This window comes from Ptychodera flava, chromosome 6, assembly GCF_041260155.1.
Source record: "Ptychodera flava strain L36383 chromosome 6, AS_Pfla_20210202, whole genome shotgun sequence".
Classification (NCBI taxonomy): domain Eukaryota; kingdom Metazoa; phylum Hemichordata; class Enteropneusta; family Ptychoderidae; genus Ptychodera; species Ptychodera flava.
Window position 1 is genome coordinate 1885758 of NC_091933.1, and position 22672 is coordinate 1908429.

At 36.0% G+C, this 22672-nt stretch overlaps 1 protein-coding gene across 1 annotated transcript in view; it reads left to right on the top strand.

Moving 5' to 3' along the window:
- LOC139134572 (RING1 and YY1-binding protein-like) overlaps positions 1 to 15911 on the top strand; it is a 45824-nt gene extending 29913 nt beyond the window's left edge. Inside the window, exons 3-4 of the mRNA XM_070701469.1 lie at positions 6287 to 6418; positions 10046 to 15911. Of these exons, the coding sequence (XP_070557570.1) occupies positions 6287 to 6418; positions 10046 to 10286 (373 nt within the window). The 3' untranslated portion in view covers positions 10287 to 15911. The remainder of the gene's footprint in view (positions 1 to 6286; positions 6419 to 10045) is intronic.
- The last annotated feature ends 6761 nt before the right edge of the window (positions 15912 to 22672 follow it).

Genomic DNA, 22672 nt, shown 5'->3' on the forward strand with positions numbered 1-22672 from the left:
TTTCTCAAACATCTGAATGCATTCTTAATAGATATATTTAAACAATTATTTAGATATTCAACATTATAGCGTCAATACAGAACTGAATAAGTTACTGGTATAAGAAAAGTAATCCTTGTTGGTACAAATCAAATAGAATTGTGGGTAATTTATTGTACAGTGTATTATTGAAAACAGCAAAGATCTCTATACTTCCAAATTTGTCAAAATTCATGTCTCTACTTTATTTTGTAATGATTTAAGAGGAAATGAAAATTTCATTTCTTTCGAAAGATCAGACAAAAGTATTGCCATAAATTTACCAGACTACTGTGTGTGGATTTAATTAATTGCCTCTAATTAAACCCTAAGTTTAGAAAAAAATTGTTGTACTAAATCTCTTGCAATGAACTTTTTAAACAGTTGCTTTTTCCCCTAGTGTGGAGAATTGCAGCATGGGTAGTGGTGTGATTCTTGTGTATTCATAATAGAGTCTCCATAGAAAAGATCCACTGTGCTGGTTGTATTGTGAAGGTTGAAATCAAGGTACATGGACATGTACTTGTCCACAGACAAGGTCAATGTACTGTGTGGTGTCATGACAGGGGACAGAGTTATTTTTTTATTGTGAAATACAACTCATCGATCAGTGGAAAGAAAAGCAGAGAATAGTACATGTATATGTAGTGGCCCTATTGAGAAATCTTTGAATAGGCGTAACAGTCAGGTGGATGTTTGGATAGGTAAGCATTCTGTTTACCTCAGAGATTGTCAACCTTTGTCTAAATCTGCCTAGCAAACCCCTAAGTCAACAAAACTGTAGATAGCTGATTTCATTGAACTCTGGTGACAACAGTGATGTCTTTGTCAAATCATCCCCTCTACTCTCTATGTCTTAACCAATGAAGGCCACTGATGGAGCAGAAGACTACAAAGTTTTAGTTGAACTGACTGACGTCTAGCAGTGACTTGGCCACAGAGCTTGATATATTTTCTGTGGTATATTCATCATACATGCTCAGACTAGGTCAAGTCACTGCATTTGATCTGTATAATGTATCCATAGAATGACGATAGGTACATAAAGATATTTGAACTTTTGAATGTGTGCAACCAAAAATAATATTTTTATATAGTGCAGAATGTGTAACATGGTATAGAACTCTTGTTTGTCAGCAAGGGCACAGTCTGTGTAGGGCCATTTGGAATAGATACAAGTTGATATATTAATGTCACATGGTGACACTAAGCCAAGACATTTGTGTATGGTCAGGCTTTTTGACTGGATGGATCTTTAGGAAGACTTGATGATATGACTGCCAGTCCAGGCTTAGGCTTTCAAGAGAGCTGATCACTGCTCCCAGAGACCAGGGTTTGGTTTTCAATAACTGGTAACACTTCACAATGTCAACAAGTTTTGACAGAAATCCTGGTTCTCCAGGCAAGTTGATTGAACCGCTTGATTGCATTACTGTGGCCATAGTTCGTACACAGATGGTGATCAGAAATGAGAAACTGTTGCAAGGTATAATAGACTCAGAGCTAGAGCACTTCTGGAAAGGACTTATCAATTTAGCTGATGAAATTATAAGAAATGGAGAGCCATCTCTATCGTAGAGAGACAAGGAATTTCAAGAAAGTGAAATACATGAATATGTGAAATCAACATGGTGAAAAGAATATAGAAGAGGAGGATCTTAAACACATTTTATAGTGGATGCATTAGTTTATATAACAGGCATTTTTAAATGATATTCACAACAGTAAGGAAAGACATTAACTGTTACGTTTTTTTTTAATCAAAGTGGAATGGAACATCCCAAATCTAAGAGAACATGATTTTATTTTGTGTGCATACATGTTTTGGACTTCTTACAATGAAAAATGTTATTCTACAGCACTGTCACTAAAAATGTGTCTCTGTGTATTGCTAACTCCCAACTACAGGCAATTTCTGATACACCTATAGTTCATTACAGATGCATGAACACTTTCTTGAGAATTGAAGAATTAATCATGTTCACACTTGCCCTCGAGGTTATATACATTTAACTGCCCGTCCATGATTCAAACAAATAGCCTGAGTTTACATCGGTGAAATCCTAAAAGAGTATAAAAGCAGAAAATGATGCAGATTTCTGATTTCCACAGTGTTTATTGGTTTTATCAACAGCATACAGCTTTTTAACATTATCTACTGTCAGTTGGAGATGTTTTGATTTTTTTGTAAAATTTTTGAAAAAATTGAGCACCAGAGAAATTGTTCAATCTACTATGATTTGGAATAGATAGAAATACACATACATGCAGTATTCACATTTCCAATACAAGTTATCAACAGGAAATGTTAAGACAGATTTAAGCATAGTAAATCTAAAAGATTGATTTCAAGATATTACATGTAAGTAGCAGCAATACACCATAAGATTTCACTTCTATTGAACATTGAGGTTCTGTATAATTGACAGCAGTTTTTGTAACAGATTGCTGTGTTAGTGTTGAAGACCACACGTCCATCTAGTACAGGTTAACAGCAGGTCAGCTGTTTTGTCATGCACATTTATCTTTATTGCATAATCTGTTCAATTGACAAATCACGTCTCTGAATTAGGGTATGCTCAGGTGCAACATTAACAGCAAACCATTCCTGCTGAATTGTCTTTATAAATACCCAATCTAATATTACTGTCAGTCATTCTTCCATCAGCTACCATTCTGTTTAATTATCATTGTATGCATTGATAAATCTGATTGGCTATTGTTTCCCTTATCAGTTTCATCACCAGTTTAAGGCATCAGTATTCGTGTGTCGTTTCATAGTATTGGTTATCCAGGCTGCTATGTGGGGCTGTCAGCTGGCAGACTCAACAGAGTCTGGGGAAATCCCATTCAAAAATCTTAGAGCAAGATGGCACGATGAGGACAAGAGCAATGCATCCTGGGAGCAACTGATCTGTAATGTAATTATTATGTTTTGATACAGAGTCATGGAATATATAGCTTCTGAATCAAGGTTATGTTGAAGTGGCTTTCAAAGTCAATTCTCAGTAATGAGTGTGAACTGTGACTTTAAAGCCGCAATTTTCAATCCCAGGTTCTCGCATTAGTGGGGTTCTCCTCCCAGTCAAACACTTGGCCAGTACGATGTTCGATTTCTATAACATTAACCCTTTTCCTGCCGAGCGCCCCTGTCCGTTATCCTGCCAAGTCGGTCAAAACCGGCCCCCTTTTCCGTGTCTGCAGAAGATCGGCTCTCCTGCACGCTTTCCTGCCAGGCATTTGGCGGGAAAATACCGCATTTTCGGGGTACGATTACTGACTATTTATATATGCAGCCACCTGTTATTATAATGGACCTACTGCAATCAGTCCACCAACCGGCGCTGACATTCCTACCCGTATGTAAATTGCCTGTCCGTACCATTTGATATGCTAATAATACTCATTTGCAATGCAAATCCCTCGAGCACTTAGCATAACATAGTCAATGTCATTAGCATCTCAACTTGACATTCCGTCCAGCTGGGTACGTGGCATGCGCACCTGCCACCCAAGGACGTTGGCCCAAGCCCATGTTTAGTACGGGTGGGAAACCCGTATCTTTAACCTCATGTCCCTTCTAAGTATGCCTGCGCAGGGCGTATTGTCATCCAAGTCGGTGACAAGCCAACCCGACAGATCGCCCATTAAGCAGTAATGGACTGGCCGTCTCGTTCTTGTACGGCAACGAACAGTGCTTCAGCGGCTTGTTTAGGTCATAACCGTCGCCTGCCGAGCGGCTTACCCAACTAAGGCGGTCAAAGATGAAGGATGCCAAAATTGTCAACAGCTGTCTCGGCCTCGTCCGTTGGGCAAACATTGTCATGTCAGGGACTAATCAAGCCGAGTCCGTCAAATCCGTCCGCACTTCCCGTCAATCAGGACTAAGTCCGTGATTTTCGTCTCGCACCATTGGCAAAAATTGCACCGCCAGCTGAGGCGGTCTTAGGCGGTTGCCTTACAGATTAGCGTTGCCGAGACGGTCAATTTCAGCGCAATCTATGTGGTGCCTCAGAGCCAAGTTAGCCCAAACTCCGCTAGGATACGTCACCGTGCTAACCTGCCAAGTACGCTACTCGTCCCCCCCAAAAAAACCAGTCCCCCAACGGGGTGGGGGACTGGCTGGGTAGCTTCTGCACCTTTCCCTGTCGTTGGACTCCCTGTGAACCCATTTCGAGAGCAAACGCCGTTCCTCGCCCAAAACCTGTCCTCGAACGACCCCTAGCGTGAGCAAGGGTTTGCTACACGTAGTTCCGTCGACTAGGCAGGAAAGGGGGTACCAAAAAGTAGCCCGATTTCCACCGCCTTGGCAGGATAACGGCCGTGGCTGCTCAGATTCTAGCTACACCGAATTTCAAGCGGATTTTCACCGACTTGGCAGGAAAAGGGTTAATTACACAAACTGATCTCAACTTTTTGGCACATTTTGCTAATCCTGCAAATAGAGTTTATACAAGCGTTTGATTGACAGTCGGTTCATCATTGATTCCCACCTCCAACGCTCGAATTTCTTAAAAAGTTGTCTTCCAGTCGCGTTAGAATTTGAATATAACCACAGAATTCGATCGGCAGCAGCTTCGCGCTGACCGCTTGGCAGTCTGTCTACATTTTTGCGGCCGGAAAAAACTAAAAAGTGTCATTTTCTGGGGCGTGTGCCCTCATGTTGCCTGTTTGGTGTCAACTTACACAATGAATGCCGCCATGGCTTGGCGCCCTCTTAAAGGGAGGCTCCACCTTTAATGTCTTTGATCAGTTTATGGAGAAGTATGATACAGCTGATCCAGGATATAAAAAGTCATAGTTAACTCTCATTACTGAGGAGGGACTGTGAAAGCCACTTCTGTATAACTTCAAAACTATATTTCATGGAAGATCAGTTGCTCCCAGGATGCATCTCTCTTGTCCATGTCGTGCCAACTTGCTTGGAGATTTTTGAATTGGATTCCCTCAGACTGTGTAGGCGCAGTAGGATAAGAGCCCTGTGGAGCAGTCTAGATAACCAAGACTAGTAGTTTCAAAGTTAATTCTTGGGTCTAATATGTGCCACATAAATTACATGTACACATCAGCATAGCCTCTCCAGGCTACAGCTCAATAGATATTAACTCAATTCAGTACCAAATGGATGCAGTGTATTCAACCATAGAGTATGTTCTCACAAAGTATCACTTATACATCAAATGTCAGAGTTCAGTCAAACAGGTAGAGTTGTAATGGGCATCATGTAATACATATACAGTATTGTGGGTATCACACTCACAGATGTTCAATAGCTGTAATTGGATTGCATATAGTAATTGATATCAAATGGGCAGATTTTCAGTTAGATTCATACTGTTTGTATCAAATGGGTAGGCGTTCAGTTATACTGTTTGTATCAAATGGGTAGGCGTTCAGTTATACTGTTGGTATCAAATGGGTAGACTTTCAGTTGTACAATGGGTATCATATGGGAAGACTGTCAGTTGGTACTGCATACATTGAGTATTAACATGTTTTCTTCTGGGATATACATGTACCAGTACAGCCATTATCATACAGGTCTAGCAGATATTATATTGGTTAATTTTCTGTTGGAATTCCATGCAGCCAGTATCAGATGCTTAAAGTACTTGAAATCAAAGTTAAAATGTGATGTTGAATTTTTGCCATGTTGTCTTGTACATGATTCCCACAGAAAGGAGATTTTTACATGTATCGTACTTAGTGATATGTATGAAGATGTACAGAAATTACAGTGTGAGTCACGTAATAGACATGACTTTAGAAATGACTGATATTACTTTACTTTATCCATACATGTAGACCCTGGAGAATGAGAGTGTTTTTGAGTTCTTTCCTTTTTAACATTTGATGTTGGATTAAGCAATCATTTTTCCAGTTTGTTGAAAACGTGTGAAAGCCGTCATCTTGATGGATTTGTCTGGCATGAGTGAAGAAGAGTTGGGTACCTTTTGGTTATAGGCTAAAGTGGTTTTCCTATGGAGCCTATAGCTATATTCTTTCTTCCTGATCCTAATGACTCCCTAGGCTACCAGTGGTAAATGCAAAGTGGTGTATGTGACCATTCATTTTCACTCAAGTCTTGTTATTTTTGAAAAGAAAGGTGTTTAATATTCAATGCTTTAGTTACAAGAGAAGTCCATACTATCAGAGACAAGTCAGAATAAAATTCTTTTGATTTTAATAGTTGACATAATGGTGTGTTATCTTTGATGTCACAGACACTTAAAGTAATAATTCTCTTTATCTTATCTGGTTGACATAGGAAACCTCGGTTGAATCCTCACATCGTATCCCAGCAGGTAGCAGTCATACCTCCCCCTGCTCCAAAACAAATCAGAAACCATGCCAAGAAATCTCCATTATCTGCATCATCAAGTATAGCAAAGAAAATCAGGTAAGTCATTTTCAGCTTTCTAAAAAAGTCCAAAATGTGAAAATAAAATATAACAACTACAGCTGAGTCTGAAGTCAAACTGATCAAATCCTACACACTTTATACACAGTTTATATGGATGTTTTTGATCACACACCAAATTTTGAAATAACTTCCCAGTTGTGAGTAAGAGAATGTAATGTTACCAAAGCAAACATAATGAGACTGATGTTTGTATTATTTTCTTCCATATTATAAATGTTATGTCTCCAATAGTTTTACATGTAAATTTTGAGATAGAAGTACTTGAACCAGTGAAATTGATTGATGATTTTGACTTTGACAATGGGAAAGAACAATAATGAATTAGATGTGGCTATTGTTTTCCGAACTCATATTTTTATGATCTGTGAACGTTAGGTGACACTTGTTACTTGGAGATTGTACACATATCAGTGTAAGTTACAAAGACATTCAGTAAATTCCATTGTAATAAACATGTATGTCCTAAAACGCAACAAAGACTAGAGTTTAAGTATTGAACCTTGGAGATGACGAAACAGAAATGGCATCATTGCAAACCGTTTATATCTGTAGGGAAATAATTGGAAATGGAACTCAGTATACAATACACCGTCAAGTATGCTTTTGCTCATGAGAATGAAGACACAGTAACAATGTCTTTGTATTACCTGTAAATGTTGTACAATGGTTTATATCATGACCTTATAACCCCATGGTTGATTGGTTGGTTATTAGAAAATGATACAGCTTTCTTTGTTGCACCATGGTTGATGGTGGATCATTAGAAAGGGACTGATTGCCAGTGATAGTTGTGGCACGTGTTTGTCCAAATGCCTCATGCCGTCTGAAGGAGAAATTCCCCAAGGTTGATGACCTTGGCTGGCCTTAGAGTTGTTTCTATTCTCAACAGCTGAAGACCTTGAAATTATGCCCATGGCATGATTCTCCAGCTTCATCTGATATTGTATTAACTGTCAAAGGCAATGAAAAAAGGCTTAACCTTAAACTCCCTTTCCTTAAAATGTATTGTCTCATCATCTCAGTGATATAAGGTCATGTCTTTTGCAAGCTGATTTTAAGGTTCACAAAAGCCGTGCTTACTTAAGTATACATTTATACCCAATTTCTCATAAACTGTCTGTCTACAGTGTAAGTTACCAATTTCACAAAACTTCAAGTTGATATGATTATTTTTACATAGATTCCATCTGAATGTATATATTTATCATTGACTGATCTCATCTGAATGTGTACATACATATTTATCATTGACTGATTTCAGACTGTTGTCTAAAGGGATATAGTCGTCGGAACTGCGCTCAAAGATCGTATGGGACCCATACGACCCATGGCAACAATGTATCCAAGGCACAATGGTGATTAACGACAGTTAAAACATGTCTGTCATAATCTATCATCGTATAATTTAAATGTTGCAGCTATGATGATGAGGTGCATCTTGATATCGTGCATGAAATACATTGTTTGTAAACAAGAAACTCGCACAGGCGCAGTTCCGACGACTATATCCCTTTAATCTGTGTCTGTCTCTTTAATGATTTGTTTCAGTGATTCATGACATCTTACAGTCAATTTTTGGAAAATGTGATCTGTCAAACTTTTCAAAAATTTTAGTCGGAGTCAATGTTACTTGATGAATTTTGCATACTTACGGATGGTTATGTTTTGTCCATGTGCTAATGCTGTGAGTATTTAGCCACACAGTGTTAGCTTTTTGTTAGAACATTGAAGGAGTATGGGCTTTAGCTAGTACATGAAAGTGGTATCGGCTCAGATACAGCTGTACGTGGAACCAGTATGGGCTCAATAATGATTGTACATGGAACCAGTAGTGGCTCAATATGATTGTACATGGAACCATTATAGGCATAGATTGTACATGCCACACAGAATCAGTATGGGTATAGATACAATTCTATGCAGAATCAGTATGGGCGTAGATAGGATTGTACAGGAATCAGTATGGGCTTAGATGTACGTGTAGATACAATTGTATATATCAGTATGGGCTTAGATATGATTGTACATGGAATCAGTATGGCTTGAGATGATATATGCCATACAGAATCAGTATGGGCTTAGATGTACGTGTACAGTAGATACAATTGTATATATCAGTATGGGCTGAGATGATATATGCCATACAGAATCAGTATGGGCTTAGATGTACATATACAGTAGATACAATTGTATACATCAGTATGGGCTTAGATATGATTGTACATGGAATCAGTATGGGCTCAGATACCATTGTACAGGAATCAGTATGGGCTTAGATACGATTGTACAGGAATCAGTATGGGCTTAGATACGATTGTACAGGAATCAGTATGGGCTTAGATACGATTGTGTACATGTAATCAGTATGGGCTTAGATACTATTGTACACGGAATCAGTATGGGCTTAGATACGATTGTACACGGAATCAGTATGGGATCAGTATGGGCTTAGATACGATTGTACATGGAATGGGCTTAGATATGATTGTACATGGAATCAGTATGGGCTTAGATATGATTGTACATGGAATCAGTATGGGCTTAGATATGATTGTACATGGAATCAGTATGGGCTTAGATATGATTGTACATGGAATCAGTATGGGCTTAGATATGATTGTATATGAATCAGTATGGGCTTAGATATGATTGTACATGGAATCAGTATGGGCTAAGATACGATTGTACATGGAATCAGTATTGGCTTATATACAATTGTATATGGAATCAATACTAACAGTGTATGGGCTTTGCACATGTACATGCCACATGGATTTGGTTTGGCAAGAACCACAGTCCCTCCATCACTGTGATGTACCGGTACCTTGGTCAATACATAGAACAAATATGGGCTTTTGCTATATGTAGTTGTTTGTGAACCAGTATGGACTTAGGTAGTACATGTTAACAGAATCAGTATTGGCTTTGGCCAGTACATATGTACCACCAGTTCATCCTATTGGTTTTCTTGTCACACAAGTTCACACGCTGTATGCTCATATCGGAATAAAACTTTCATGTTAAAATACTTTGCAGCAATAATTTGATTTCATTCTTATCAATATGTCAATCATGATAGTTCTCAATTAAATGGCTTCTTTCATCTTCACTTGCAATGAATAATTGATTAAATTGTCAGTAGTTGAAATAATTTTGTTTCACTCAGTTTGTTCACATCAGTTCAGTTCAGTGTCTTGTTATTACAAGTGATTGATATATGTAGTGTTGGAGAGTTCAATACTTGGCATTCACCTTGAACCATTTTAATGCTGCCATAGGTATTTATTTAATTGTATAAAGTAAGGTGTATCAACTTGGCATGTTACTGGTAGTGTTTGCTCTCACACTAGGTAAATATCAGGTAATATCATGGTTTTGTTAAATATCATGATATGCCAAGCTTCCCATGCAATAATCGCCTTCACAAGTTCAGTAGAGAAAGTTTTAATGTTTTATGCTTTAACAATCTGTAGTGGTGAAATTGAGATGAGGAAAGCTCCAGGGTACTACTACATTAGATAGTCAGTGTCTATGGTAAATTGGATCTAGCCTATCTCTGTGTTTGGCAGCTTATCTTACAAGCCCTTACATTTCCTGTTTCAGACCCAGGTTGAAGAACATTGACAGGAGCAGTGGTACACAAATGGCTGTAACAGTCAACAACATAACTGTCATTATAACAGATTACAAGGAAAAGTCCAATAAATTATCCATGCCATCATCAACAATGACATCATCGCCGTCATCATCCCAAGAGAGTACCAATGGAGATAACAATAATTCTAGTCCTGAGAAAATGAATGTCTCAGAAGAACAAACCAATGGACATGTCAATGGTTTCTGAACAAGCACTATCAGTACCAAAAAGGACACATTTCGTTTTTTAAAAAAAACCTAAAATTTAATATATTTGATGAAAAAAGATGAACAATATCTGTGTGTATATTTGAGTATTGGAGCCTAGGCTGAATGATACACAGTATTATTTGTGTTAGGTGTCCATCAATGCAGTCATTCTCTATGCTATCATGAATAGAATGTACACAGACTCTGACAGCTATAAAGTACATCTGACATCGATATAATAACTCTAAGTTTTCTAATTTTGGTGGTTTACCCAAGGTAATATAACCATGAACTTGATAAGAAACCACACAGTTTGAAAGGTAATTGTTTCAAATTTGTGAAGAGATAGGCAGATCAAATTATTGATGGTGTCTGTGGATCTACTAGTATCTAGTCAGATTACCTACTGTATTACAGTTTCATTTCTTTTCAAACAATGCTAATTTCATTTCTGATCTGAGGGAATCGATGTCTCTCAGAAAATTGTTTTGAAGCTAATTAAGCAAGTCTTGACCTACATATGTATCACAAAGTGGACTGTAATCACATGGAGAAAAAATCAGCAAACCTTGACCTATCACAAGATAGATCGTTAGTGACTGTCTGGGATCAATCTGGAAAGGAGACATACAATTAGCAGAACATTGTGCATAGTAATTTATACAAATATCACTGATAGTGTGAGACATTGATGTCTTGATTTTAATGAACTGTCAATCAACCAAAGACAGAAGCTATCATAATTTATGAACATTTCATTTCTTTTCTAAATAACAAACGTTATAGGATTGAGCTAATAATGACAGAATACATATTATAAAGAACCAAAGTTTTTTATGATATGATCTGATTAGAGAGAATTCCATCACATGTTTTATACAGTTACTGGTTAGAACTTTGAACAATCTATGTCATTCTACTCAAACTGCTTTCTCCCATTCTCTATACCAGTGTCTGCATGTTATAGGTAACTACAAGTACTCCTCTAAAATCTTTATATTAGCTTTTGAATGAAGAAACATATGTTGCCTCATGTTTTAACAGCCTTTTGATGAGTTTTATCCTTTTTAAATAACATTTTATTATTACAGGGAAATATATTCCAGACAGATAGTTGATTTAGTATTTCATGTAGTATTTATTCAGGACAAATATAATGCAAGCACAGGCCTTTAATCCCATTTAATATGGATGTAAATTAAGTTTACAATAATCGCAGTTGTGTAAATTTTCAATGTGCCTCTCAAAACTTTGCAGCTTTACAATTAACTTGTGTAACAGTTTTGTAGAAATACTGAAATTGCTTTCAGTTAAAATGTCATGAAAGTTTTTAAATTTGCCATGTTAATTTATCAAATTCCATTGATGTGGAAGCTGAAATTATTAAAAAAACATAAATCAGATAAGTTAGTTCAGGTATTAATTGTGAAGAATAATCACTGCTTTGTTCAGTTGATGTACAAATTTCAAAAGTAAATATTCTTCACAGAAGATAACCCAAAAAGTGATAATGGTTGATGAAGTAGATAGGTAGTAATTTTATGCATTTGAGGTAAGATTTAAGTTGTAATGAAGCAGAGTACAATGGGAGAACAATGCAACCAATTGTCTTATGAAGACTGATTGATTTAGTCAAAAAATGGATGCTATTGTGTTTTATCATTAGATCAGTATATGTTAATCACTGACATGGCGGATTAAATCAAATCAAAAGGCTTTTGATAAATGATCTGACTATAAGTTTACTGGTATATTCCATAATTATGTCCCATACATTTGATATCACATAATCTATGCAAAAACTGTTCACACTGAAATAATTTCATGGCAAAGTTTTGTGAGGCTCCTTCACAATGCATTGTTGGCATAAACCCATTAGTCTTATCATTATCAACATCTCCCATGGCTTGAACAATTTTTTAGAAAGGATAAAAATTAAGTCTAAATCATCTTTGCAACAGACAGCGATCTCCTTGTGTAAATTTTATGATGTAATATGTCCTTATTCACTTTCTCACCATGTTTTTCACACTTTAATTTTGAAAGGGCAAATATACTGTGTTTATATTCTTTGTCAGATTCACTTTGTCCAGGCTATAGTTAGATAGCACTGATCAAATTCTCTGTTCATCTGTGTACTGTCTACAACCACCATTTGTTAAACATGGTGTAATCAATTTGTTGCAAACATTGCATAAAGGATATGAATATCAATTCATATATTGTGTATTCTGCAGGTTGATTTCCAAAAACAAGATAAATACGGCATGACTTGTACATATTGAAGATATACTCTTTCTGGTCACTTCTCAATCCAAGATGTTGTAGGATACAAACAGTTCAAATAGTCCACTGAATTTTGCCTATATTTTGGCCACCTATACTTTTGATATTAATTTGCTTTACATTAAAATTCTCTGGTGTAAATGCTCTTGAAATGTATCTCATGGAAATCAAACATTTAAATGTTGAAACAACTGGAACAAATTTCATGAAAAGCAAATCTTAGCCAGAGGACCTAAAGGATTTGATTCTGCCATTTTATATGTCCATCAGACCCCTGGTGTTACTCAGACATGCCAGGACCAATTCATTGGAAACTGATACAAGGACAATGTACTATAGCATACAAATCATACTGAGAAATGGTTCAGAGCTGCCAAACATTATACCAGCTCTACTTTTAATCTGTGTGCTTGCTAATTTGTGCTTGACTTTATTGTTGATGATTTGAAGTATGCTAAGTGAAAGGTACATTGATATATCTCTGAAATGCCATGCATCAATGATGTAGTGCAGATACAGATTGATTACTCCAAATGCTGGCACATTGATTGAAATTGAAAGGTTTTCTCACAGTTCAATGCTGCCTGATACTGATTCTATGGTTCAGAAGTGAACCAAGAGTAGTGTCCAACAGTCTTGCATGGTGTAGGTTGTTTGATTATTGTTACTATGAATTGCAATATAATACATTGTCTTGGCTTGTCAATCTGTTTACTGGATTTGATGGCTTCATACCAAAATATACTACTAACAGAATTCAGATCATGTCACAGCTTTCCGTAGTTAATACCTCTATAATTAATAACACAATGACAACTCAAACTGTTTTCATTCATAATATTCCATTGATTTCTTGTATTAACAGCATTCACATTCTTTTTGCTTATTTTACAGTAACATTCAACTTTTGATTTAAAGATTACAAGATAAAATCTCAAGCCACGTAAATTTGACTTTTTTGCTTCAAAAAATTAAATAACATTCATGTAGAGTGAGAAATTTTTAAAAATTTTAACACTAATATAGAGTCAGTTTATTGTGCATTCCATAAAGAGCTCATTTATCAAATGTGTTAAAGTCTCGTTTTCATGTTGTCCATTGAAAAATTCATGGTGGATCTTTAGACTTGAGCCAGCATTTATAGAAGTGGTTTGATTTCCAGTAAACTGCCATCATGTAAGACTTGATATCACTTGATTTGGAGATCATTACAGGTGAAGATAGTACATTCTCAATTTGTATTTTTATCTGCTTAAACATCATATTGCCCTATTGCTGTAGCAGAGAAGCCATAAACCAAAGTGTAAAGGTGGAATTGATATATGAGAGTGACAGAATAATTTAAAAATCTATCAGTCTGCAATTTAGATTCTATAAATTACATAAGACTAGGATTTACTTGGCACTTTGATACCTTGCTGATTAATTTTATAGTAGACACACAAACACACAGACAACCTGTTAATCTTTGTTAAAGGGTAAGCACAAAAAATGATACATTGTGGCACGGCACTGCAATATCTAATGGTTATGATTATGTATCTGTCTTGTTCATGGTAGGCTCTCAACTTCCATGGACATATTTTCCTCATTTAATTTTCCTCACCGAAACTTCAACCACTAACATCTTTTTGTTGTCAGCTGTTTGTTTCAGTTTAAAGAGGCACTCCCACTTGGTAACATTTTTAAAACACATTTCTTTAATGCCTACGGTCGATATTTGACGTGGCGACTGCGCGCGGATCGCGAGATATCGATAGAAACATGTCATCAAAAAAGTTAAAGTTTGAATTCCGGTGGCCCACCTGAATACAGCTCCCGAACATAGAACGTTCGGCACTGAGGTCATCGTCAACTAAGCTATGGAGTACGAGTCTACGCTGACGCTGCTGTACGCCCCAGCAGTACCACTCGCGTCGGTGAGCGGTCATGTCCCATGGGAGAAAGCCGAGTCCTACTGACTCGGCACTACTGACTCAGCAAGAAAACGAAAAACAAAGTTTGCTGATTCCACCAGAATTCGCATAGGTGACTAGCACAGATAGGTGCGGTTGATACATAGTATGCATAATGGCCGCCGCGTGGTATGCGCGCATACCACACGCGGCGGCCGCTATGTATCGAACCACGCATAACTGTGTGGCAGACGACAAAATGTAGTCATCAGAGGCAACTAATATTTTATACGTAAAAACTGATATCTATGTGGTATTGTTTAAAAATGTAATACAACTGATTGAGAATAATGAAAACTACAAAAAGTAAGGAGAAGTTTTAAAAAAGAATTACCAGAGGTAAAGGCATTGATAATGATGTATATACAGTCATCGCAGTAGGAGGTAAATTAATTGCGTCATTTGAACGTTTTTGGACTCCTTAGAATATCGTCAATCAGCACAACAACACACTTTCGGGGGATTTCGGGTCATAACCAGACACGATCGTAAAACTTCGGGATGTAAAAAATACGCTCGGGAAATGACATGTTTTTATCGATATCTCGCGATCCGCGCAGAGTCGCCACGTCAAATATCGACCGTTGGCATTAAAAAAATGTGTTTTAAAAATGTTACCAAGTGGGAGTGCCTCTTTAAATTAGATGATAGCTCCTTTAGAAAGTTACCATTAGACTTCAGAAGATCTTAAAAATAGTTTTCAAATTGAAATTAAAGAACAACAACAACAACAAAGTTTGTGATATGTTTGACTTGTCAACCACGTAAGCACTGTAATTATGCAAAGTTTTCCATGAAAAATTGTGTTGGAGTAGATTATATTTCTGGTATTTTTTAGCTGAGATATTGCGTATTTCAAAATGTCAGCTAGAATGAGAATTTAGGCACAGATTAGTTTGGTTATAATGAATTTGGTGGCAATGCCATCTTCTTGGCATTATTTGTAATGAATGACACATTCCATAGTGTTTTCCAAAACTACACCTGGCATCAAACCAATACCAGGATACATATGAATTCTCATCAAGTGGAAGAAAACTTTTCTACAATTCAATAATACTTGGTTTTCTATTTTTTCTTCAAAGTTTTAAATCCAAATGACTATGAAAAATGTGATTTCTTTCTGTTAACTAAAAGACACATGAACATGCAACGTTGCATCAAAAACATGTGTCAATATATTATTGTTGATCAAAACCTGATGTCAGAAATTGACATGTGGGATGTGTAACGAGCATGTTGTTGACGCTTGCCACTAGTTAAAAGACTTTAACTTTGGGTACAGGATTCATGTCAGATGAGTTGTTGGTAGTTAGAAATATGAGAGTGGTTCTTTTGTGGTTTCTACTACCAAACTCAAGCAAACAAATTAATAAATAAGGAAAATAAATAAACAAAAAAAAGAAGATTAGAATGAATTCCACAGAAAATTTTATACAGTATTAAAGCCAAACGCTCCATTGACAAAAGATGTAACCTTGTCACCCCTGTGTTTAGTGTATCTTAGAATGAGCCCATTGGGCCTTTTGTGGAGGAAGACCATTCTATTTCAGACCTAGGGGTGATAAGGTAAAATGCAAGGGTGAAACTCAGGTACATTTGGATTTCTTTGGCTTCGGTTTATGCACAGTTTGCATAGGTGACAAATGTAAAGAAATTTATCTTCTAGATATATGTGAAGAAAAAGTAAAAAGTAGATAAAGACAGACATGGTCGTGATTTGGCTATGTGAAGACTGCCAATTCTGTCCGATGTGATTTTAAATATGAAACTGGGATATTTGTAGTTTAGAATTGCATCAAATGTAATTATTCCGAAATATTTGAAAAATGTTGCTGTAGCTTGCTGAAAGCATTCCTACTGTTGATACAAATGTATCAAAAACTATTGCTAAAGTTGGTTTAGTTAATTTACGTCTACTTTTTATTTTGTGTCAAAAGAATATTCAGATTTTGGCAAGAAATGCAATTTACCCTTGTAATCTGACAGTGTCACAAATATGCTAGATGTCACTGTGTAAAGGTTTTATCAATAAGTGGTACATTCAATCTATCACATATGGTTAATGTATTGTCAAGTTGTTCCATGCATTCACAAATGTCACATTCTAACTTTAATTTTATAAGTAGTACAGGCATGTAAATGCCAGTTTTTGGTATGAAACATGCTTGCAGGAAAGTTTTGTACTATTTTTGAAGGATAAGTGCATAATGTATAGTGTATGCCAAAGTCATGCCAGTTTGCAATGTATGCTGCTGTCCATCTTGCTTCTTTTAATGACATTTTGTCAACATTTAGACGAGACAATGTTTGTTTTTAACTCAAAAATGGTGTATAATGTCTCTCAGAATACAGATCTGAAATATTCCACAAATCACCAGTGTGTCTGCCCAATTTACAAATTTGCTTCCCTTTTCAAAAGCAAAGAAAAAACAACAGATTTTCTAATGCATGTTTGATTAGAAAACTGTTCTTGAAAAAGCACAGCTGTAGCTAATGGTTTGAATGTAATGTGCAAAACAAATTGAATTGGTGCTATCGAGGTGTTATTTTAGGAGTTTTCAAAATAGTTTCCCACTATTCATGAAAACAACATATTCTCAGACCAAAACTAATTAAAAATTTGATTGTGCAGTTTCTGATGCATGTGATGCCATTGCATTTTGTAATTTTAGCAACAGCCCAAAAATACCACTGGTGATGGAACTATGTAGTGTTTTTTTATCTATCACAACTTGTCTGAAAGTAGAGTGCACTTGTGTGTGATCACAGAAATCAAAGAATTTTAGAAATTTTCCGAGTTGTAAAGTTTTTAAAAAATATTACATTTTAGATGGTTTTGATGAAGTAATATTGTGGGTAGGTAGCTTGCCTTGCCTATCTGGCAAAGCTGGCAATAGACATTCAAAATGAGCAGACTCTTTTTTTCTCTCTGTCAGATATTATGGGTGAAACTTGACCTATGTGACCCACCAATAATATTATTGGATAAGAATTCATAGGTGTCATGGACTTAGAGGTTAGAGGCCAAATTTATATACCAAATAGCTTGTAGAGAAAGCCTTTCTTGGTGTTTTCCTTCAAACTTTGAACAAAACTCAAAAGTGACATTTAATTTCCCTCATGTCAAGATTGGGGAAGGAATAAAAAAAATTAGTGCAAAATGATTTACCAAGTGAAGGCCTCATAGAATAATTTGTTGTGAAATGTACAGTTACAGCCTTTCCTAGATGTTCTTTGAAAATCAACATCATTACTATGACTTTCATTTGCATTTTATATATAGAATTATTTGTATTTGCTAGCATTGCAGGTGACTGCCACGTACACACACACACTCACACATACCGAAATGCACTATCCATGTGACATTGCTTTTTTTTCTGGGCTGTATTTATTAAATTATTTTGTTTTTGTCTGGAAAGGTCCAAATGAGCTATGATTGTTCCTTCAGAAATCTTTAATTTGCTCCATTGCTAGTCCCCTTGTGCTTCTGACATGATCACCTTAATTGTGATAAATCATAGCTTTCTAAAGTAAAACTAATGCAAGCTCTCTCACTTCACTTGGATATTGTTTAACTCCAGACTTTATCGTAAACAGGTTTTCATTACAGCATATTAAATGGTTAGTTACTGTTAGCTGCAGCTTCCCTGACTCTGATTATACCAATTATATGATCAGATCACAGACGAAGTTCCATGAAATATTTCATTTATCTCCACTTATTGAATTTATAGCCAATGATCATTGTATAAATCAGGATAACACAGTATGAATTTTGAAGTCCAATAACATGAACATAGTTTGATATTTATTTTAGGAAGGAAAGTTTTACTGAAATGTCTATCATGCACAAGGGGACTGTGTAGTCTTATTAATACTGTACATCTTCAACATTGAGGCTTTTGTCACTTGGAAAAGATTACGCTATGTTCTCTTTTTCGTCTTTTTGTGTAAAGTTGTGTTTGAAATCGACTGTACTATGTCTGTTGGACTCCTTGGTTTTTCAATAAATTGTACATATTTATTTCAAGAATGAATGTGGTCTTGGTTTCTGTTTCACATCAAAATATTTACCCATGTGTATTATTGCTGTAGTTCCATCACACCTGATGTATATACGGCCAGGGTAGGGTGTCGCTGAATTCTTGTTCTAACAAATCAACAAAGCATTAAACACGGTCCTTGTAGATCCGTAAACTGCAGATTATTTTCACCCCTCCTTCCATAGAGTACTTTAATTCTGAGTTCTTCAAATTAATTTATATTTCTTTGAGAAAATGTATTATTTAAAGTTGCACCAATAGCTTTGTAGAGAAGTATCACATAAGAACTGAATGACAATCGACATACTTAATGTAATACAACAAATCAGATGAAACATGGAAAAGCCATTGATTTTAAACTGATATTTGTACCAAAGAAATGCCAAAAGATGAATTTGCTGGCAGTATGGAGATTGTCATAGGAATACACATACCCACAACAACAATTAACAAATTTTGATACATATACCGGTACATACCCACCACGATACCAAACTTTGATATGTACACATACCCACAACACCACCAAACTTTGATAAATACACATACCCACCACAACACCAAACTTTGATACATACACATACCCACCACGATACCAAACTTTGATACATACACATACCCACCACGATACCAAACTTTGATACATACACATACCCACCACGATACCAAACTTTGATACATACACATACCCACCACGATACCAAACTTTGATACATACACATACCCACCACACTACCAAACTTTGATACATACACATACCCACCACGATACCAAACTTTGATACATACACATACCCACCACGATACCAAACTTTGATACATACACATACCCACCACGATACCAAACTTTGATACATACACATACCCACCACACTACCAAACTTTGATACATTCACATACCCACCACGATACCAAACTTTGATACATACACATACCCACCATGATACCAAACTTGATACATACACATACCCACAACGACACCAAACTTTGATACATACACATACCCATCACGATACCAAACTTTGATACATACACATACCCACCACGATACCAAACTTTGATACATACACATACCCACCACGATACCAAACTTTGATACATACACATACCCACCACGATACCAAACTTTGATACGTACACATACCCACCATGATACCAAACTTTGATACATACACATACCTACCACGATACCAAACTTTGATACATACACATACCCACCACGATACCAAACTTTGATACATATACATACCCACCACAATACCAAACTTTGATACGTACACATACCCACATACCCACCACGATACCAAACTTTGATACATTCACATACCCACCACGATACCAAACTTTGAATTGTGAAATGTCAAATTCATATTAACTATTTGAAATAAAAACACGCACATGATAATGCCATGCAATACAAAATAAATTTTTTTCTTGGCATTCCTCAAAACATATGAGAATTCAACAATGATTGTAAATTCAGGCCTTTTAGCTCCCATCAGCTCTATGCACGTGTAGAAAGGTAGCTTTACATTCTTTTGGGTGAAAATTTCTCAATTTCAGTCAAAACTTTCTGTATGTACTCTGATAGCTTTGAAATCAGGTATACGTATGGGACTAGGAATTACCTCATGGAACTTCATTATGAACGAACGTTTTGGGGACAATTTCCTGAGTTTTAGTCATGACATCTACTCTGAAACTGCTGAATGTCCAATAGTTTTCAAATCTGGTATACTTACATCACTTCTTATCAGAAGGGATATCTTTGATATCAGCATGTACATGCTACCATTCAGACTAATTCCATTACACTCTGAATTGACTTTGACATGCAATCGTTTTATTTTAATGTTTTGTTCATAAAAACAATGTTGACGATTAATGAAACACATTTATTCCTCATATCAACAACCATAAAGTGGAGACAAAGTATTAGAAACAATGTTGATTTATTCTGATATTACTGAAGGAATACATTAGAAACTTTATGTTTTACATCTTGAAGCCTTCTGAATCAGAGTTTTGGCATTAACCAACAAACCAAGAAACCTGTTGACTAGCTGCAATAATTGCTCCCCCAAAGGCCATGCAATGGCTTTCTGGCTTTTGATGCATCTGAGAGCCTGTGCATGAACAATCAGAAGCCATCACACAGTCCCCAGGGCCACAATTATTGCAGCTACCTGCTAGCTAATTGTTCAGAACTATAATAAAACTTGATGAATAATGGCGTTTGCATTCTGATATATATCTGATCTGACAGAAAGTTTAGGTTGTAAACTATTTGTTTATGTCTATGCTGATATGACTTAAAAAAATATCTTGATATTTGTTGTGAAACTGAATAGGCAGGTGATTTGGTGTCTGGGTAAGTTGAGGGCGCTCTACACAAATTTCAATGGGGTTCTTGATTACCAAACTGCTTCCTGTAAAGGATCACTAGCCTGTAAATGTTACCTTGGTTTTGAAGTCATTTTACTTAGGTTTACCCTAGGATAACAATACAATCATATGAGGGGACATTGACAATAGAAATCATATCCATATTCCTTCACTTTAAGGATGTACGAGCGGTACGCGCGCGTGGAATTTGTCACTTCCCATAGGATTACATTGAAATTTGCTGGAAAATCAATTTCTACTAATGTCATTTTCATGAAAATTTACAGCAAGCTCAGTCTAGAGAAAAATATAATAGTGATCAAATAAAATGAGATGGTCACCACGCCAAATTCAGAGATAAACAGCATTGAATAATTTTAGCCAAAGAAAATGCGTTTGTGAAAAAATGCCGACTCAGCATTTGTTTCTCAGAAAATAGCAAAATTCATAGTAATTTATCTCACAAACGAGCGCGGTGACCCCTATATTTTATCACACATTTTGATAATACTTACAAAGGAGAATCCAAAAATTGACAATTTAGAGAAATGACATTACTTTTAATTTTACCGATCGTACATCCTTAAAAGTTGTTTCAAGGTGGAGCTGCATGTTGCTAACATAGTTTTTTTCAAAGCAATATTTCTAATCAAAGATGACAAGGAAACCCCTTCATACTATATATTTGACAAGGAAACCCCTTCATACTATATATTTTCTAAAAGCAGAGACTCTAAAGTTTAGTATGGTAGCAGTAGTTTACTCGAACGATGAAGTGGGTGTATATTTTGGGTAAAAAACCTCAATTTTGGTAGTAATGATAAACATTAATTTAAGTAAAAAACTTGATATTTTCTGAAATGTAACATTTCACTTGAAAGAAGAGTATATGTAGAAAAAAATGACTCTTTTATTTTGCATTATCTATCCTCATTCTAAAATGGCAAGGGTTGAAAGACTGGCACTCAAAAAAGTGATTAAAATCATGATAAGCAAAATTAAAATGCCTCTTATTAAAAATGTAAGGACCTTATTGCAAAACAAAACAGTCTTTTTTTAGAGCATTTAAGGAACATAATGTGAAAATTTCAGAAAATTTGACCCAGCCAAAGTGGAGTTAAATTCTTTGGAAATTTTGAAATTGGGAGGAAAAAGAAGCCAGGAAATCTGGTGATTTGCATATATTTGCATAAATTAACTTTTTTATCATACAACTTATGACTGCTTGACAAGCTAAAAGGTGATACCAACCAATATTTTAATCTTGAGTTAACAAATTGATTGACTATTTGCAAAAACGTGAGTTTTGAGCAAAATATGCTGTGTTGGGTGCAGCACCCCCTTACGAAGTTCTAACTGTTCTCACCACTGATATTGATCATCTTCGCAACCTATTTTTTGGTGTTATGCAGTGTTAAGGTTGGGGAATATTGGTAAATGATTTGGGAATCCTGGTAACATTTCTGCTGTCCACTAATATGATTGAATTGATTTACCAAGGAGACCCCTGATAAAATGACGGGGGAACTCCGGTAGCATTTACCAGGGTACCAGCCTTAACAAAAACACTACATTTTTGCAAAAAAATTTTTGAAGACAAATATTCAATAGTGACTTTGAGCAAATGACTTTTTTCCATGATAATATTGTAATAAAAGAGAAGTAGTTCCTAACATCAAAAATTGTAATAAACGATAACTGGACACAATG